Genomic DNA, 18,245 nt, shown 5'->3' on the forward strand with positions numbered 1-18,245 from the left:
TATGATCATGAGGTCCAAAATTGCTGTACTTATAACTGGCCATGGAAGAAAAGTAATTTGTGATTATAAGCAACTTAGTTTGTGATTGGATACATTAAGAAAAACAAAAGTTATCATTGGAAGGTTATGAAATGTTAAGACAACAGAGACAATGATTAGTCATTATAATATATCCAAAGAAAGTTGAGAAATATTAAAATCTAACAAGGCAGATGATTGGCTATCTTTAGTTCAATGTTATAATAAGCTGTGAGTCAGCTTGGGTAACTGCATTACATTTAAATTACTAATTAGTAAATAATGATTGGTCTTTTGATGTATTGTTTACAAGTTATCAGCTTGGTGTAGAATAAAAACAGTTTGTAACACACAAGCTTTGGTTCATTATTTGTGGTTCTTTGTTATTACTCAACTTTAGATTAAGCTTGGCTTGATACAAGATTTTTATTATCAAAGAGATGTCTTGAAGAATTTAATTGAAATGTTAAAAGTACCATCCATTAAATTTACCAAATGAATTTCTTTGATGATAATAGATAAATACAGTTTATCAGTATAATATGCATAAATATACAGTTTACAAGTTGTATAGCGTTAACATACACATAAATAACAAACGTCAGAAATATATTAAATATTAAATTAAATTTCCTGTAGGAATTTTAGGTAACCCTTGGTAGGCAGTGAAAGTACTCAAAATTTCTGATGTATGCATTCATTATTAACACATAACTAAAGCAAAACAGAAATACAACACACGAATATCTACCCCCCTTTACAAAAAAAATCTTATAAAATAACAGGCCTTTTACCTTTAATATAAGGTAAAGGATTTTTCCTAAATATGCATTATCAAGTTGATTTAAGCTTGGCTTGATACATAGTTTTATTATGAAAGTGAAGTCTTGAAGAATTTAATTGAAATGTTGAAATTCCATTAAATTTATTAAATAAGGATGTTTTATAGATATTAATGAACATGTTATGTATAATTAAAGGGTCTTAAGTGAAAGTATTTAAAACTTACTTAAGTATGCATTCATTATAATTGAAAACATTTGAAATCAAAACTCAGCAAAACAAAATACAAAATATAAGAAAACAAATTAATAGCTTAACATAAAAGTCTTTTTGTCACAGAAAGTATAGAATTTTGTCTAAATGTGCATTAACAGGGTGCAATTATCATTTTCCTATTGATTGATTGCTTAACTTCGAGTAGCAAATATTTCATACATGTTCAGGACAAGAGCAAACAATAAATACAATAGGTAGGTCTTGTGATAGAGGACCTTCCAGGATGAAGGTCGCTGAAAATTGAAATACCACTGGAAAATTATGGTATTCTGGTTTGGGACAAACATTTTGCCTTGCAACAAGCCACCTACTAACCCCTCAAAAAGTTGTAACAAGGGTTCTTAACGTACAAAGAGTGTGTCACTCTACATAAGGCATCAGATGTAACGTTCCCATTCTGACCAAACATCTGACAAAATGTGTAATGTTTGCCATATTATTTGTCTTTAAATGAATATCAGATATTATTGTATAGCAATATAATATTTCCCACAGAACATAACCAAAAGTTAGCGTGCAATAAATTATAATATTGCACTAGTGCAATAAATCTTCGAAATTCATGATGTCATCAACGTTTAAATCTTAGTTTAAACCAATTTTTACCTTCAAATATAAAATTGCTATACCATTAAAGAGTTATTGCATGAATATGGGGAATGTTGTCCCGAGTAGAATTAATATTTGCACGAGCTTGCGAGTGAACAAAACAACATTATTTACAAATAACATGAATAAAAACAATATTTGATATTAGAATAAAAATAATATTCTACAATCTATTGATTTACAAAATAAGATATTTACCAGCCATACAGGTACTAAAACACATGTTAATAGTAACATGTAGCTTCACACAAAGAACATCCTTTCTCACATGATTGGTAGAGAAATAACGTTAAAATGGTGCAAAAAAAACAGAATTTTTTTAAGAATTCTTACATATAGCGAGAAAACTTTTCAGTATAAGTTTATTATATATTATGATTGAATCCAAATAAATACTGTAGAAGCAGAACTTTTCATTTATGATTTAATTTTGTTTATTTCGTGGAAAGAATATATCCAAGAAATTAAAAAAAAAAATACAAAAATTTAATGTTTTAATAATATCACTTCCATTTATTGGAATCCACGAAATCAAATTCCCATGAAATCTCATTAAGACACAAAAACTAGAAATTTTAACCCCACGAAATTAGTATTATATGTATTATTGATGTTGATATAATTGTATACCTATAGTTTATATAGACTGGTAATAAAGATCTATAATGTTTCGACAGTTATAGAGGATTTTGCTACTTTTCACTTGAAGAAGAGTTTCTAGTTGATTATGAATAAGAATTGCACTTGATTTACAATTTTTTTATGGCTATAGATTTTAAATAAATATCATTTCTATAATATGGCAGAATTTTTTTTATTAATATTTAGGGTCTAATCTTGTACTAAGATAAAGCAAGGACACCCGCACACATGTGTACTGCAAATAGGACCTTTTGATATATCTGCTTGGCATGCAGGATTTTGTTCATCGAAATTTCTTTCATTGGTTCCATTATTGTCTTTAAATTTAAATTGAGAGGGGAATTGTATGTGTGTGTGTGTTTATTAAGAGTGATTGAATGTAAATAATAATATAGCATTTTTTTTTTCCTTTTCAGATTGCCAAATTGTCCAATAACTACTATCACTGTATACCTCAGCAGGATTACGTGTTTGATAAAATCCGACCAATATGTGACAAAGAATCATACAAAAAACAACTAAAACATCTATCAAATCTGTTAGATATTGAATGTGCAGAGAAAATTGTTATTGGAGCCCAGTCGAAGATGTCTAGTAAGTTAACAGTTGAAAATATCACACATCCCATTTTAAGAAAATCTTTTTGCAAAATTTGTGATTCATTCATTTAGAAATTATTGTGTGCATTTATTATTTCAATTTTTGAAAAAAAAGGACAAAAATGCAAGATATTTGTATCTGGTATAGAATGCAAGTTCTTATCATTGCGATAATCACTCAGTTGCATTGTTTGCATTAATAAAAACCTCGCAATAATTTTGAATTTACAGAATACAAAATTTTGTAATTCAGACAAATAAAGCAAAACTGTATTTACGACAAAAGAAAGTTCTTTATTTTTTCACGTAATGTGCTGTTTTTCAAATTTCTGTTTATTCAAGATGTATTACTATTTCACTTTTGTAAGATATAAATTAGAGGTGTTTTACAACTTGTTTAATTAAATTATTTTATTTACAAAAGGTTAAAAAGTGGTTTTTGAAAGAAATCACTAGAGCCCAAGCTGATAATAATTTTAAGCTGTATTGGAACAATAGATTACAAGCTGATGGCCATAACATGTGTGTTTAGTTCAATCTGAGAAATACAGAAAAAAAGTAATTAGAGCTTGATTGAGATCGTCATCACCTACAACATTGAGTTGATTGATATGCTGAAGTTTTTAAATCATAATATTTATTAGTTTTATAGAAAATGTATATATTTTTTGATTTTTTTTAATCATATTTCTATTTTTCTTCACAATATTATGTTGATCTATATGAATTACAGGTATGAATCCACTTGACTATATTTACCAAGCTGTTGGATGTAAGATACAACTACTGACAGAAGACTGTGCTGAATCTCAGTATATACTCAAATACATACATGCATCTTGTAAGTTGTCAATACAAACATAGGCAAAAAGTGGTGTTGTATAAAATAATGCAAACATAATAAAGACTGAAGATGCAAAACGACTTTTGTACAAGTGTAAATTTACTAAGGGAATTTGGTTTAGATACATCACATTTCCAATCATTATTTCTTTATTACATCATGATGAAAATATTTTGAAACTTGCACAGTTTTAATATATATTTTTTTTTCTAACTTGCATATAGTCATGTATCTGTAGTTGAAAATGTTCTTCATTCAAAGATATTAAATTGTTGTTGGGATATAATAATGAAGTATATTATGCCATATTCTTACCAGTTTGCATTTTATAAGTCTGTAAAAAGAGCTATCTGACAAGTAGACAAATGAAATGGAAATAAAAAAAACAACAATTAAAATTTCTCAAGTCGCCAGAAGGTAAGAATGATTGCCTTTATCGCAAGGAAAAACATTTTAGGAAATATTATGATACTGTACTCTTAATTATGAATAATTAACTGAACCACAACATCGAAATTCTGAAAAAATGATCCCTCGCAAAACCAATACTGTAAGAAACATATGAAATCTTCAATAAGACATTATCCATTTTGAAACTGGAAAGTGGTTGTCCTTCATTTAACTCATAAAGAACCAATTGTTTTTCAGGCAAAGAAAATCATGTACATGCAATATATAAACTGTCCCGTCCAGGAGAAGATACCACAATTAGAAGTTTGAACATGGATAACCACAAGTTGTTATGGCATGGCAGCAGTATGTCTAACTTTATCAGTATACTACACCGTGGATTACTGGTAGCACCACCTGAAATACCAATGACAGGAGCTTTGTTTGGAGAGGTCAGTATCAGAATACTGTAAATTCAGAAATTATTGTGTGAATCTATTATTGCGATTTTGTTATTTGAGACTAAAATGTTATTTTATTTTTGCTACATTGAGAAATATCCTGTTAATTCATATAAATAAAAATCTAAAAGAAAGTTAAAACTACTGCGATTATAACCCTGTCGTATTTTTCGCAATAATAAAAACATTTCAATATTTTCTGAATTTACAGTACTTAGTGGATTATTAGTGGTCTCTGAAAGGGATGCTTTGGTGTCTTTTCTTCATTTTTTCTTTGTGAAGTTTGAAATGTTAATCTTTTATGAATGTTTTAAAATGTAATTTCATTTAAATAACAGTGTCTCACACATATTTTGACTCATGTTGTTTCATGCAGTACAGATTTTTTGACTCGTGTAGTTTCATGCAGTTGTGTACTGTCCCAATATTTTGCTGAACTCTATGTTCTAAATTTCATAAAAAATCAATATAACATACCAAACAAAATGCATAATTTTCATATTTTTGTTACATGTAAGTTAAATATAATAAATGAAATAATCTACCATAACACTCAAATATCTCATATCCAAAGAATCAATGTGCATTTACATTATGTCTGCGACAATTATTTGATCATTTGAACCAATAAACCTATTTTGAATATTCATTTTATAAAGTATGAATGTTAACCCTTTCAACGCTATACACGGCATATGCCGCGATGACATACGCCGTCCGCCACTGCTATTCGCGGCATATGCCGCTATGACAACGGATTTTTCATAAAGACTCTTAAACCATTCGGTTTTCATTCGGGTCCTCTCTAATTTTTCCTTGTATGAATCGAGGATATACAAGGTCTCATTTGCGCTTGAAATCCCGGCAATTTTTATTGTAAAATCATGCAGTAGAAGGAAAATTGAAGGAAAATAAAAACAAATATTTTGACAAATGCAAATGGCGGAAATCGGAAACGAAGCTGTAAATATGGAAATATTTCAGCATTTCTATGGGGAAACTTACAACGAGGATTAGTTAAAAGGTTTCTTGTTACCTCAATGTGTTTATTACATTCAATTTGTGTGGGAAATATGATTTGATCGATCATTACGAGATGTAGAAAAAGGGGGGAAAACGGAGGTTGACTGAAACCTTTGAGAACGGAGCCACTGATTTGTGCCACGATTACATAATCCGTTGTTTATGGTGCAATGCGCTACGGAACCGAGCAATTGATGTCTTCTTTATTATATGGCAGATAAAACAACAAAATAGATGAAGACTAAAAGTAGTTTTTATTAACCGGATTTTTGTGACAAAAATGTCGGTTATTGATTTGGGGATGCTCGGCGAGCGGGCGGCTGGGCGGGCGGTCGGTCGGGCGGGCGGCAATCAAATGTTGTCCGTGCATTAACTCATGAACCGTTCAACCAAACCTTTTAAAATTTTAATATGTTGTTACTGACAACTAAATGAAGGTCAAGTTCAATAATGGCGATTTTAACTTTTACCGTTCAAGAGTTATGGTTCTTGAAAGATTGAAAAATTGCGTTTCCAGTCGTGTCCGTGCATTTACGCATGAAGTTCTACCAAAGCTTCCCAAATTTTAATATGTTGTTACTGATGACTAAATGGAGGTCAAGTTCAATAATGACGATTTTGACTTTTACCGTTCAGGAGTTATGGTTCTTGAAAGATCGTAAAATGGTGTTTCCTTTCAAGTTGTTGCATTTACTCATGAATCATTCAATTTAAGCTTTTCAAATTTTAATATGTTAATACTGATGACAAAATAGAGGTCAAATTTGATATTGACGATTTTCGCTTTCACCCATCATCAGTAATGGTTCTTGTGATATTGCCAGGACACAAATAAATGTTAATAAATCCGGTTTGCTGTCGTTGTGACAGCCTCTTGTTCAAAATTCAACACAAATGTAATAAATTACACCTTTTACCTGTTAATTACCTGAAAATGCAGGTAACCTGATAAAAATTTTACTGAAATAACTGCCTAACATTACAGTTAATACTCTCCTGAGCATTTTTCATGCCATAACTTTCTCTGTATCTCTTATAATAAAAATGATACAGCAGTCTGAAAAGGAATATACTGTTCTAATGAATGAACACACAAAAAATGCAGCAGCAGCAACCATTTTTCTATTTTTTTGTGTAGCGTTGAAAGGGTTAAAATACATTTGAAAGACTATTAAATTGACATTTTAAAATGATATTTAATCCTATTTGATTGTTTTCTACAGGGTTTGTACACCTCAGATGCTTTCTTTAAATGTCAGATGTATTCTTATAATGCCAACCCATCATCTAATACCAGGCTGGCTTTACTTTGTCAGGTAAGACTATGTAACAGTTGTCAAATTACCAGATCACTTTTCCCACAGTGATATTTGTCATGAGATATTCTACCGATTTTGTTAGATATTATTTGTTCTGAAGTATGCAGTCAGCTAGTTGCAATTTAGAATGCATACAATGTTGATGTTTCCATTATGATATTACGATACAATGTGTTTTTGTCTTAAACATGTCTTATGATAACTCAAGTTTGAGTTATTTTGTTTTATTGTATTTTTTAAACAACATTTTATTCTACGAAGACAAGTTGCTTTCAAGGAACTATATTTTTCTGCCCATACTCAATTTGCTTAATGCAACATCATGGACAAACGTCTTGAAAACATCTTTTGTTATATGACACCAGAGGAGTGAAATTTTCAAGTTAACAACATGTGAAATTATTGGTTTTTATTTCACTGGGAAATCTCAGTAATACATTACAACTAATGTAATAATATGAAAGATTAGTTTAGATCTTGTTTGCCCTATATGATGTGGTTGTAAGAACTATAGACATTTTGGGTAATTACAGGTGGCTACTGGTAAGACATGTGAAGTGGATACTCAAGACGATATCGAAACAGATTTAACAGACTCTGATTATCAATGTAAACGTATTGATGGGAGCAAGATTCCCAATAAAGATTTTGATGTCACTTTGCCATATGGTAAATATTGCTATGTTTTTTCTTTAGAAGTGTGCAAGGAAGGATAACAGAAAAAGAGATTTCTTACCTCCAAGGATAGATTGTAGTTATGAATGTTAATTTCAGATTAAAAATATATTTATTTGATTTTGATAAGATTGAGGGTAAGGTACTGGTGACTATTCAGTTGTGTTGCATTTTGAAATCCCATCTTAATTTTATATTTGGTTGAAAAAACAATCAAAAGTTCTTCAGAGAAAAGTAAAACCCTAGCTGATTTTTTTACGACCTCAAAAGCAGTCGTATATTGGTATGACGTCGTCTTTGTTGTTCTAAAGACACATTGTTTTTTCCCCATTATAACTCTAGTTTAAGTAAATAGAAATCTATAAAAATTTAAACACAAGGTTTATGAACACAATAGGAAGGTTGGGATTAATTTTGGGAGTTTTGGATCCCAACAGTGTAGGAATTGGGGACTAAAAAGGGGCCCAAATAAGCATATTTCTTGGTTTTCACACCAAAACTTTAGTATTAGTAAATAGAAATCTATAAAATTTAAACACAGGGTTTATGACCATAAAAGGAAGGTTGGGATTGATTTTGGGAGTTTTGGTCACAACAGTTTAGGAATTAGAGGCCCAAAGGGTCCAACATTAAACTTTGTTTGATTTCATCAAAAATTTAATAATGAGGGTTCTTTGATATATATATACAGAATCTAACTGTGTATGTAGATTCTTAATTTTTGGTCCCGTTTTCAAATTGGTGTACATTAAGGTTCAAAGGGTCCAAAATTAAACTTAGTTTGATTTTAACAAAAATTAAATTCTTGGGGTTCTTTGATATGCTGAATCCAAACATGTACTTAGATGTACCGATTATCAGGTTATCTGCATGTTGATATCGTAAAATATCAGCTGCAAGACATAATATGAAGCTTTTTGTCGAGTGAGCGTAGCAAACGAGATCAACAAGCCTTCATATAATGTCAAGCAGCTGATATTTAAAGTCATAAGAAACGAGTGACCTGTGAAAAATAATGTTCTTCCAATTCTTGAACCAATGCGTACAAACATCATAAACTTAGTCTTCTGTGCTCGAATTTATAAGTTTTTTCGAGTAAATTTCGTATGATCGTCAATTTTTTTTTCAATCTGTCAGTGTTGTTGTGAAAATATGGCAGGTAATTAAAGTTCGTGTTTAGAAGCCGAAGTTAAACGATTGTCACCTGTTTGTCAACAATTGACGAAAAATAAACAAAAAAACATGGAAACTGAGCACGTGTTTAACATGTAAATTCAGATAATAGTTTATTTTAAGGACACCCATGCGTATTGTGGTCACCGGATTTTTACGAGATGGTTCACACTGAGGTCACCTTGCATATGGAAAATATGTCGGGGGAATTGCTTGCTGGAAGGAAGCAATTCAAATAAAGTAAACTTCTTCTAAATATGAATAAATTAAAGAACTTTCTTCAGAAAAAAGTATATGTACATAAGTTTTACAATGAAAACTATCCATTGAGTTATAAAAAACATACGCATTTTGCATTATTTTTTTTTGAATTGAGGTTTCTTATGACTTTAACAATATCAATATGCAGATAATCTGATAATCGATTTATCGGGCTATATTTGCGTGTTTCGGAAGTGTTTTCTTTGTTTCACCAGCACACAAAAGATGACTTGATAAGTTCGGGTCAAAGTTATTAACGTCGGTTCAAACATTATGACGTCGCTGATATGTCCGGGTCAAAGTTATTAAGGCCGGGTCAACGTATTTGACGTCACAAAGACATGATACGGAATAATATTAAGAGCTGAATAGAGTGATATAGACAGTGGGACGACCGATAATTTTGATTATAGGCCCAGTTTTCAAGTTGGTCCAAATAGGGGTCAAAAATTAAACTTTGTTTGATTTCAACAAAACATGAATATATCGGGTTCTTCAATATGCTGAATCTAACCATGTATTTAGATTTTTGATAATTGGGCCCGGTTATCAAATTGGTCCACATTGAGGTCTAAAGGGTCCAAAATTGAACTTTATTTGATTTCATAAAAAAATGAATTCTGGGGGTTCTTTGATATGCTGAATTTAACCATGTATTTAGATTTTGGATATTGGACCATAATAGGTAAATGTCCAATTTAAAAATTTTAAGTTTTTAAGTTTAAGTTCTTAGACCACATTCATTCTGTGTCAGAAACCTATGTTGTGTCAACCATTTAATCACAATCCAAATACAGAGCTGTATCAAGCTTGAATGTTGTGTCCGTACTTGCCCCAACTGTTCAGGCTTCCAACTCTGCTGTCATATAAAGCTGTGCCCTGTGAAGCATCTGGTTATTGAGAGGATTAATATTCAACAGGATAGTGAATTGCTCAAAAGCCCCAAAAAAAATTATGTTCATTGGACCACATTTATTCTGTGTTAGAAACCTATGCTGTGTCAACTATTTAATCACTATCCAAATTCAGAGCTGTATTCAGCTTGAATGTTGTGTCCATACTTGCCCCATTCGTTCAGGGTTCGACCTTTGTGGTCATATAAAGCTACGCCCTGTGGAGCATCTGGTTTTAGAATCTCTTATGAGGTCACTCCAAAAAACAGTAATCTGTCTTTACAGCACATTTCAGTCAGTATGTTTCTAATGGTAATATCTTTGGTTAGCTTGCTTGTTAGCTGAACCGTGAAGTCATTGTTAGGTAAGGTAAACTTCCCTCCTTTTAAAGTAGCTTAGTCCTACAGAGAGAGAGATTTTTTATCTGTTGGGCTAGTCTACTATTAAAAGAGGGAAGTTTACCTTACCTAACAATGACTTCACGGTTCAGCTAACAGGCAAGCTAACCAAAGATATTACCATTAGCTACATACTGACTGAAATGTGCTGTAAGAATATTTATTTTATATATACAGATATCATGAAAGGGCATTTGGAGAAAGTACTTCAGATGAAAAGTTTGAATTATTTCGACAGTGCAGAATATCTAATTTCATCAGTTAAAAAGCAAGAAAAAAATTATTCTTACCAGATAAAATGCTTGCAGTTAATTATGTGGATTTATGTAATATTTTAAGATCAATAAATTCATAAAATGATATTTCTAATTTTCAGGAGCAGTCATGCCTCTTGGTCAGCTTCAGAATAATCCCAAGAAAGAAAATTGGAGATCATTTAGAATGCCTTACAGGGAATTTATTATTAATGATGCCTCTCAGGTCTGTCTGCGGTATCTGGTGGAATTCAGCACAATTACATCCAGAAAATAGAGACTGTCACAAGTCATTTGGACTCGTTGTTGTCTCCCTTCTTGAGACAAGAGTTGTCTGCCCATCGAATGATAGATGTAGTAGATGTAGTACATGTACTGTTTTCATTGTTGATTGTATGGTCGTAATATTCACTAAGATATTGTTATTTTGTACAGAAAATATATTTTGGTTTAGTTTTATAACCTCATAATCATTTTGTTTATTTACGTCATAGATATTTGCTTATTTACTATCTTTTAAACTGAAATCATGTTCACCTTCTAGAAAAACATTTAATTAAGGATGAAATACAAATTTCATTTAAAAAAAAGAATTTTGATGTAAATAAAGTATTAGAGTTAGCTATAATTTTATGGTCATAGTTATTCATATATTAAAATTGTTGTATGAATTGCATAATAGATTAACAATTATAAAGCTTCATTTAAATGTCCACAAGATTAAGATTAGTAATCAATAATAAATCGAAGAAAAAAATATCTTAGAAATTTATTTGGAAAATTTAAAGTATTTTTTCCTTCATGTGAATATTTTGACACCATACGTATCATCACATCTTTATGATATAATGATAAAAAGGTTTTAAAGTTGAAAAGTTTAAAAAGAAAAACGGACTAAGCTTTCAATTTATTTATTTTACCATGCTTATTAATGCTTGGCATCAGGCAATTTTAAGGATCATGTAATTTAGATTTGAATAAATTTCATTTTGAAATCATGAAAAATATTGATTATATATTTTGCATTTATTACATTGATAGCCCTGATGTTGAATATGCTTGATGAAATACATGGACGTGAAGAAATGGTCAACAATAAACCATATACTATGTTGTCATATGACATTTGTATACATATTAATGTTATTGGTAATCAGAGTCATAAAGTTGGTTTATACAGTGGCTCAAATCATTATACTGTTGTATTTTTAGTGCTATTATTTCATCAATTTGTACATAAATCATTATTTCAATGTTCAATACATAAAACCCCTTTCAATGGACAAAGCAAATCATTAATGATGATCTATATCATAGACAGATACTGCACACAAATTTCATTGACAATAGTATACATTTTCGTATATTAAAAAACAAGTTCACAAGTTGATTTTCATACCAACTAAATTTATAATTTATAAAAATCAAACAGATCAGATATGTAATGAAATACCTGCATTGAATGTAAAAAATCAATCATGAAGGCTAGCTCCTTGTTTGTTTGTTTTTTTAATTATAATGGGTTGATTTGGTTAATATTGGTAAGTTCAGTGTGTTCTGCTTAAAAACTGGTATTTTTTAGGCTCACACTGAACTTTTGTTACTTTATTTTTCTAGACATTTTGCAAAAGCTACTATAATTTTATACTGTTTTGAAAGTTTTGTCTTTTTGATATCTTTGTTGTATTTTATTCTGAGGGATATTTTGTGCAATCCTTATATTGATAATATGTAATATGAAATAGGTTTCTTAAAAGTACTTATTTCATTTCTCTTTCTAGTAATATATTTTTGTAATTCTAATTTTTAATAAGATTTTTTTACCTAAGGTTGTTAAAATCTAGTAGTGTAAACTCTATTTTTCAAAGTTAAAAAGAAGAATAAAACGTGACCTGATTTGTAGAAAGACTTTTAAGTCACTTTCCTCTGACAAACTTCTTAATATTACCTCCAAGGTGTGTTGTCATATTTTAAGATCTTTAAAGTTTGCTTTGGTGTCATTATCTGGTATAAATGTTTTTTTATTTTATAAATAAATTGAGTGGTTTTTTTTGTAATTTGTTAAGCTTTGTGGTTTTGTATTGCTTTTATATATCAATGTAATAAATCAGGATTCAGACAGAACTTGGCTCTTCCCTATCTCTTTTACTCCTGTAAGAAATAAAACCAGAAACTAAACTTATTTTGTAAGTTATATAGTTCATAATGATTTATAGTGCTATCTTATATAACAAATATTGTGTATCAGGTAACATGACCTTGAGAAGTAATTACCATTGAATGGACCATTCACACTTCTAGAGCAATTGTTACGTCAATACTACACGACAACACATAAGTTATGTATGACAAATATTCCATCTTATTTACACCAATATTTAAAGAAAATCACATAAACTTTATATGAAACTCATCCAGTTTGACTGGCTTTAGGAGAAGTGTAGGGTTTAGTAAATTTGTTTATGTTAAAATGACCGTTGATGTGAAAAGATAAATAAATTGTTGTGTTATGTGTAGTGATTAATCGTAGAATCTCTTTGTTTCATACTTTCCCGTACTTTAATAACATTTTAGTCAGAGCCTAATTTAATCAATATAAATTATATTTTTAGAATAGAAGATGATGTCTTAAATAAGTTATCTTTATTTATAGACATGTTTGTGAATAAATTGTAATGAAGTGTTGTTAGAGTTCTATAGTAAATTGTAAAGCACAAACTAGTTAAATAAGTTCCCCAAAGGTTTTGAAGTTACAGTACACATCACTTCTAGATGTTATAATCTCTTCCAATACTTAATTCAGTACTGGGTCAGTTCAAACCAAACAAAAAATCTTGTGTTGAAGAATAACCAATGAAAAAGTATAATTACACGCAAACAACACTTTATATCTAATTTATAACATTCTTTAATAGTTTATAGCTTTAGACATACAATTGAATCTGTCACGGGCTCATGATATTTAGAGATGTTCACCTTTTAGAGAAGTTGGCATAGTGCATACTAACAAATCAGGTCTTTGAGCCTACATGTAGCTATCTTATAAGATAGTCTCAGGTCACTATCTAGTAGCCGATAGGGTGATTCAGCAAGCTATCTTGTAAGGTAGTCTCAAGTCACTATCTAGTAGCTGATAGGATGATTCAGCAAGCTATCTTGTAAGATAGTCTCACTATCTTATAGCTGATGTGGTGATGATAGATGACAGATTCCATTGTATAATATGAGGTTTTGTTTATTGTCATTCTTCACCATCACATGACCATATAATACATATTGTAGAATTAAATCATAAAGAATGAATTTTAATGTAAAGAAAAATTGTATTTTGTAATATCGTACAAATAAATATGTCACTAGGTGAGTTGAGTTTTTTTTTATGATTTGCCTAATTGATACTTTTATCCCATATGCCTGATTAGCTCACCAGGTGCTGTGAGCCTTTTCAGCTTTCTCATCACTTGGCATTAGTCTTCTGTTGTCATTGTCCATTAAGTTTTACAAAAATTGTCTCCTGAAACTATAATTGCAATTCCTTTTATCTTGAAAATTATAATATGTTGAGAGAAACTAGACACATAAAAAATAATCAGCAAGACAATATATTTAATTATTACATTGGTTGCAATGAATTACTTTGATTTCCCAGTGAAATAAAAACCGAAATTTCACATTCTTTTGACGTCATACAACAATCAGTCTTGTCAAGATGTCGATAACGTATGATCAAAACAAATTATAAATGCGTAGAAAAAGATATAATTCCTTACATTTTCTTCTTTAATTTTATATAAAAAAAAAGCCATTTGCCAATGTAATAAAAAGAATAACTAATCAAAGAATTCAAATATCAAAGCATATTCAACTTGTGATCTAACAACACTGATAATTAACTCATGCACATTCATGAATTAATGTGTTGTTCAGTCACTCGTTGAATATTTTTCTCTATTTGTCACTCGTTGAATATTTTTCTCTATTTGAATTCTTTGATTAGTAATTCATCAAATAATCTGAAATCAAAGGAGTTATTTCCCTTATATGACAAATTATTTTTTACTCTTTCTTGAACCAAGAAAGATGGAGAGAAATTGTAAAGATAAATAAACCAAGATCATGAATTTTATTCTATTCTTGATACAGGTTATGTTCTCAAATATTTAATGATGATATGATACAAAACCTCTAACAGGCATGATTGTGGTTAATATTAAGAGACGATCTTTCAAAGAGTTTAATTGAGGTCTGGAGCTGGCATGTCAGTTACTGCTAGTAGTCCTTTGTAAATTTATGTATCATTGCCATTTTGTTCAGTTTCTTTGTTACCTTTTCTGGCATGAGACTTGGACTTCTTTTAAATTGAGACTGAGTTTTACTGTATGTAGTGCTGTGTGTTTTTTTTTTTTACATTGGCTAGAGGGATGAGTTCTCAAAAAATATGTTTGACACTGCCACATTTTTGCGCCTGTCCCAATGAGTAGCATCTGGCTTTTGTTGGTCTTGTTTGATTTTTAATTCTAGTTCATTTATATATTTTGAAGTTTAGTATGATGACCATTATCACTGAACTAGTACACATTTTTAGCTCACCTGGCCCGAAGGGCCAAGTGAGCTTTTCTCATCACTTGGCGTCCGTCGTCGTCGTCCGTCGTCGTTAACTTTTACAAAAATCTTCTCCTCTGAAACTACTGGGCCAAATCAAACCAAACTTGGCCACAATCATCATTGGGGTATCTAGTTTAAAAAATGTGTGGCGTGACCCGGTCAACCAACCAAGATGGCCGCCATGGCTAAAAATAGAACAGGGGTAAAATGCAGTTTTTGGCTTATAACTCAAAAACCAAAGCATTTAGAGCAAATCTGACATGGGGTAAAAATGTTTATCAGGTCAAGATCTATCTGCCCTGAAATTTTCAGATGAATCGGTCAATCGGTTGTTGGGTTGCTGCCCCTGAATTGGTAATTTTGAAGAAATTTTGCTGTTTTTGGTTATTATCTTGAATATTATTATAGTTAGAGATAAACTGTAAACAGCAATAATGTTCAGCAAAGTAAGATCTACAAATAAGTCAACATGACCAAAATGGTCAGTTGACCCGTTTAGGAGTTATTGCCCTTTATAGTCAATTTTTAACCATTTTTCGTTAATTAAAGTAATCTTTTACAAAAATCTTCTCCTCTGAAACTACTTGGCCAAATTAATCCAAACTTGGCCACAATCATCTTTGGGGTATCTAGTTTAAAAAATGTGTGGCGTGACCTGGTCAACCAACCAAGATGGCCGCCACGGCTAAAAATAGAACAAAGGGGTAAAATGCAGTTTTTGGCTTATAACTCAAAAACCAAAGCATTTTGAGGAAATCTGACAGGGATAAAAATGTTTATCAGGTCAATATCTATCTGCCCTAAAATTTTCAGATGAATCGGTCAATCGGTTGTTGGGTTGCTGCCCCTGAATTGGTAATTTTGAGGAAATTTTGCTGTTTTTGGTTATTATCTTGAATATTATTATAGATAGAGATAAACTGTAACAGCAATAATGTTCAGCAAAGTAAGATCTACAAATAAGTCAACATGACCAAAATGGTCAGTTGACCCGTTTAGGAGTTATTGCCCTTTATAGTCAATTTTTAACCATTTTTCGTAAATTAAAGTAATCTTTTACAAAAATCTTCTCCTCTGAAACTACTTGGCCAAATTAATCCAAACTTGGCCACAATCATCTTTGGGGTATCTAGTTTAAAAAATGTGTGGCGTGACCTGGTCAACCAACCAAGATGGCCGCCACCGCTAAAAATAGAACATAGGGGTAAAATGCAGTTTTTGGCTTATAACTCAAAAACCAAAGCATTTTGAGGAAATCTGACATGGGATAAAAATGTTTATCAGGTCAAGAACTATCTGCCCTGAAATTTTCAGATGAATCGGTCAATCGGTTGTTGGGTTGCTGCCCCTGAATTGGTAATTTTGAGGAAATTTTGCTGTTTTTGGTTATTATCTTGAATATTATTATAGATAGAGATAAATTGTAAACAGCAATAATGTTTAGCAAAGTAAGATCTACAAATAAGTCAACATGACCAAAATGGTCAGTTGACCCCTTTAGGAGTTATTGCCCTTTATAGTCAATCTTTAACCATTTTTCATAAATCTAAGTAATCTTTTACAAAATCTCCAATGAAACTACTAGGCCACAATCATCTTTGGGGCATCTAGTTTGAAAAATGTGTCCGATGACCTGGCCATTCAACCAAAATGGCCGCCACGGCTAAAAATAGAACATAGGGGTAAAATGCAGTTTTTTGCTTATAACTATGAAACCAAAGCATCTAGAGCAAATCTGACAAGAAGTTAAATTGTTAATCAAGTCAATATCTATCTGCCCTGAATTTTTCAGATGAATTGGACAACTGGTTGTTGGGTTGCTGCCCTCCAATTGGTAATTTTTAAAGAAATTTTGCCGTTTTTGGTTATCTTGAATACTATTATAGATAGCGATAAACTGTAAACAGCAATAATGTTCAGCAAAGTAAGATCTACAAATAAGTCAACATGACCTAAATGGTCAATTGACCCCTTAAGGAGTTATTGCCCTTTATAGTCAATTTTTAACAATTTTCATTAATTTGGTAAATTTATGTAAATTTTTACCAAATATAGTTCTCTGTTACTAATGGGCAAAGTTCATGATAGATATAATTGTAAGAAGCAAAATCGTTCAGTAAAGTAAGAACTTCAAACACATCACCATCACCAAAATACAATTTTGTCATGAATCCATTTGTGTCCTTTGTTTAATATGCACATAGACCAAGGTGAGCGACACAGGCTCTTTAGAGCCTCTAGTTGTTTAGGGGCTGGCTGAAGCAGGCCTCCTGGTGAAGGATTTTCTCGCTGTAATGAAGAGCCATTGGAAGCTTTCAGCTGTTTTCTGCTCTTTGATCTTGATGTTGCCTCTTTGACATATTCCCCATTTTCATTCTAAATTTTATGCTGGAGCGTTTCCATAGTTAAAGATGCAGATGGAGCTAGGCAAATGGCACAGGCTCTTTAGAAAGATACATTTAAACCTCGTTAATTGAAACAGGCTCTTATGATGTTGCAATAACATCATATGTTATATAAGTAATTGCTTTTCATTAGTTTTTATACGACAACAAAAAACAAAAAAAATTTGGTCGTATATTGGTATGACATTGGCGTCGTCGTTGTCATCGGAAGACATTTGATTTTCACACTATAACTTAAGTATAAGTATATAGAAATCTATGAAATTTAAACACAAGGTTTATGACCATAAAAGGAAAGTTTGGATTGATTTTGGGAGTTTTGGTTCCAACAGTTTAGGAAAAAGGGCCCAAATAAGCATTTTTCTTGGTTTTTGCACAATAACTTTAGTATAAGAAAACAGGAATCTATGAAATTTTAAAATAAGGTTTAAGACCACAAAAGGAAGGTTGGGATTGATTTTGGGAGTTTTGGTCCCAACAGTTCAGGAATTAGGGACCAAAAGGGTCCAAAATTTAAATTTGTTTGATTTCATCAAAAAATGAATTATTGGGGTTCTTTGAGATGCAAACCTAACCCTGTGTTTAGATTCTTAATTTTTATACGCCCAGAACGGGAC

At 31.0% G+C, this 18,245-nt stretch overlaps 1 protein-coding gene across 2 annotated transcripts in view; it reads left to right on the plus strand.

The window, feature by feature from the left end:
* Nucleotides 1-13,979, plus strand: part of LOC134712197 (poly [ADP-ribose] polymerase tankyrase-like) — a 62,583-nt gene extending 48,604 nt beyond the window's left edge. For both annotated transcript variants that reach the window (XM_063573511.1, XM_063573512.1), the window contains exons 46-51: nt 2,745-2,922; nt 3,661-3,768; nt 4,420-4,613; nt 6,869-6,961; nt 7,498-7,633; nt 10,741-13,979. In XM_063573511.1, the coding sequence (XP_063429581.1) occupies nt 2,745-2,922; nt 3,661-3,768; nt 4,420-4,613; nt 6,869-6,961; nt 7,498-7,633; nt 10,741-10,895 (864 nt within the window). In that variant the 3' untranslated portion in view covers nt 10,896-13,979. The remainder of the gene's footprint in view (nt 1-2,744; nt 2,923-3,660; nt 3,769-4,419; nt 4,614-6,868; nt 6,962-7,497; nt 7,634-10,740) is intronic.
* The last annotated feature ends 4,266 nt before the right edge of the window (nt 13,980-18,245 follow it).

The sequence above is a fragment of the Mytilus trossulus genome, chromosome 3 (assembly GCF_036588685.1).
Source record: "Mytilus trossulus isolate FHL-02 chromosome 3, PNRI_Mtr1.1.1.hap1, whole genome shotgun sequence".
Taxonomy (NCBI): domain Eukaryota; kingdom Metazoa; phylum Mollusca; class Bivalvia; order Mytilida; family Mytilidae; genus Mytilus; species Mytilus trossulus.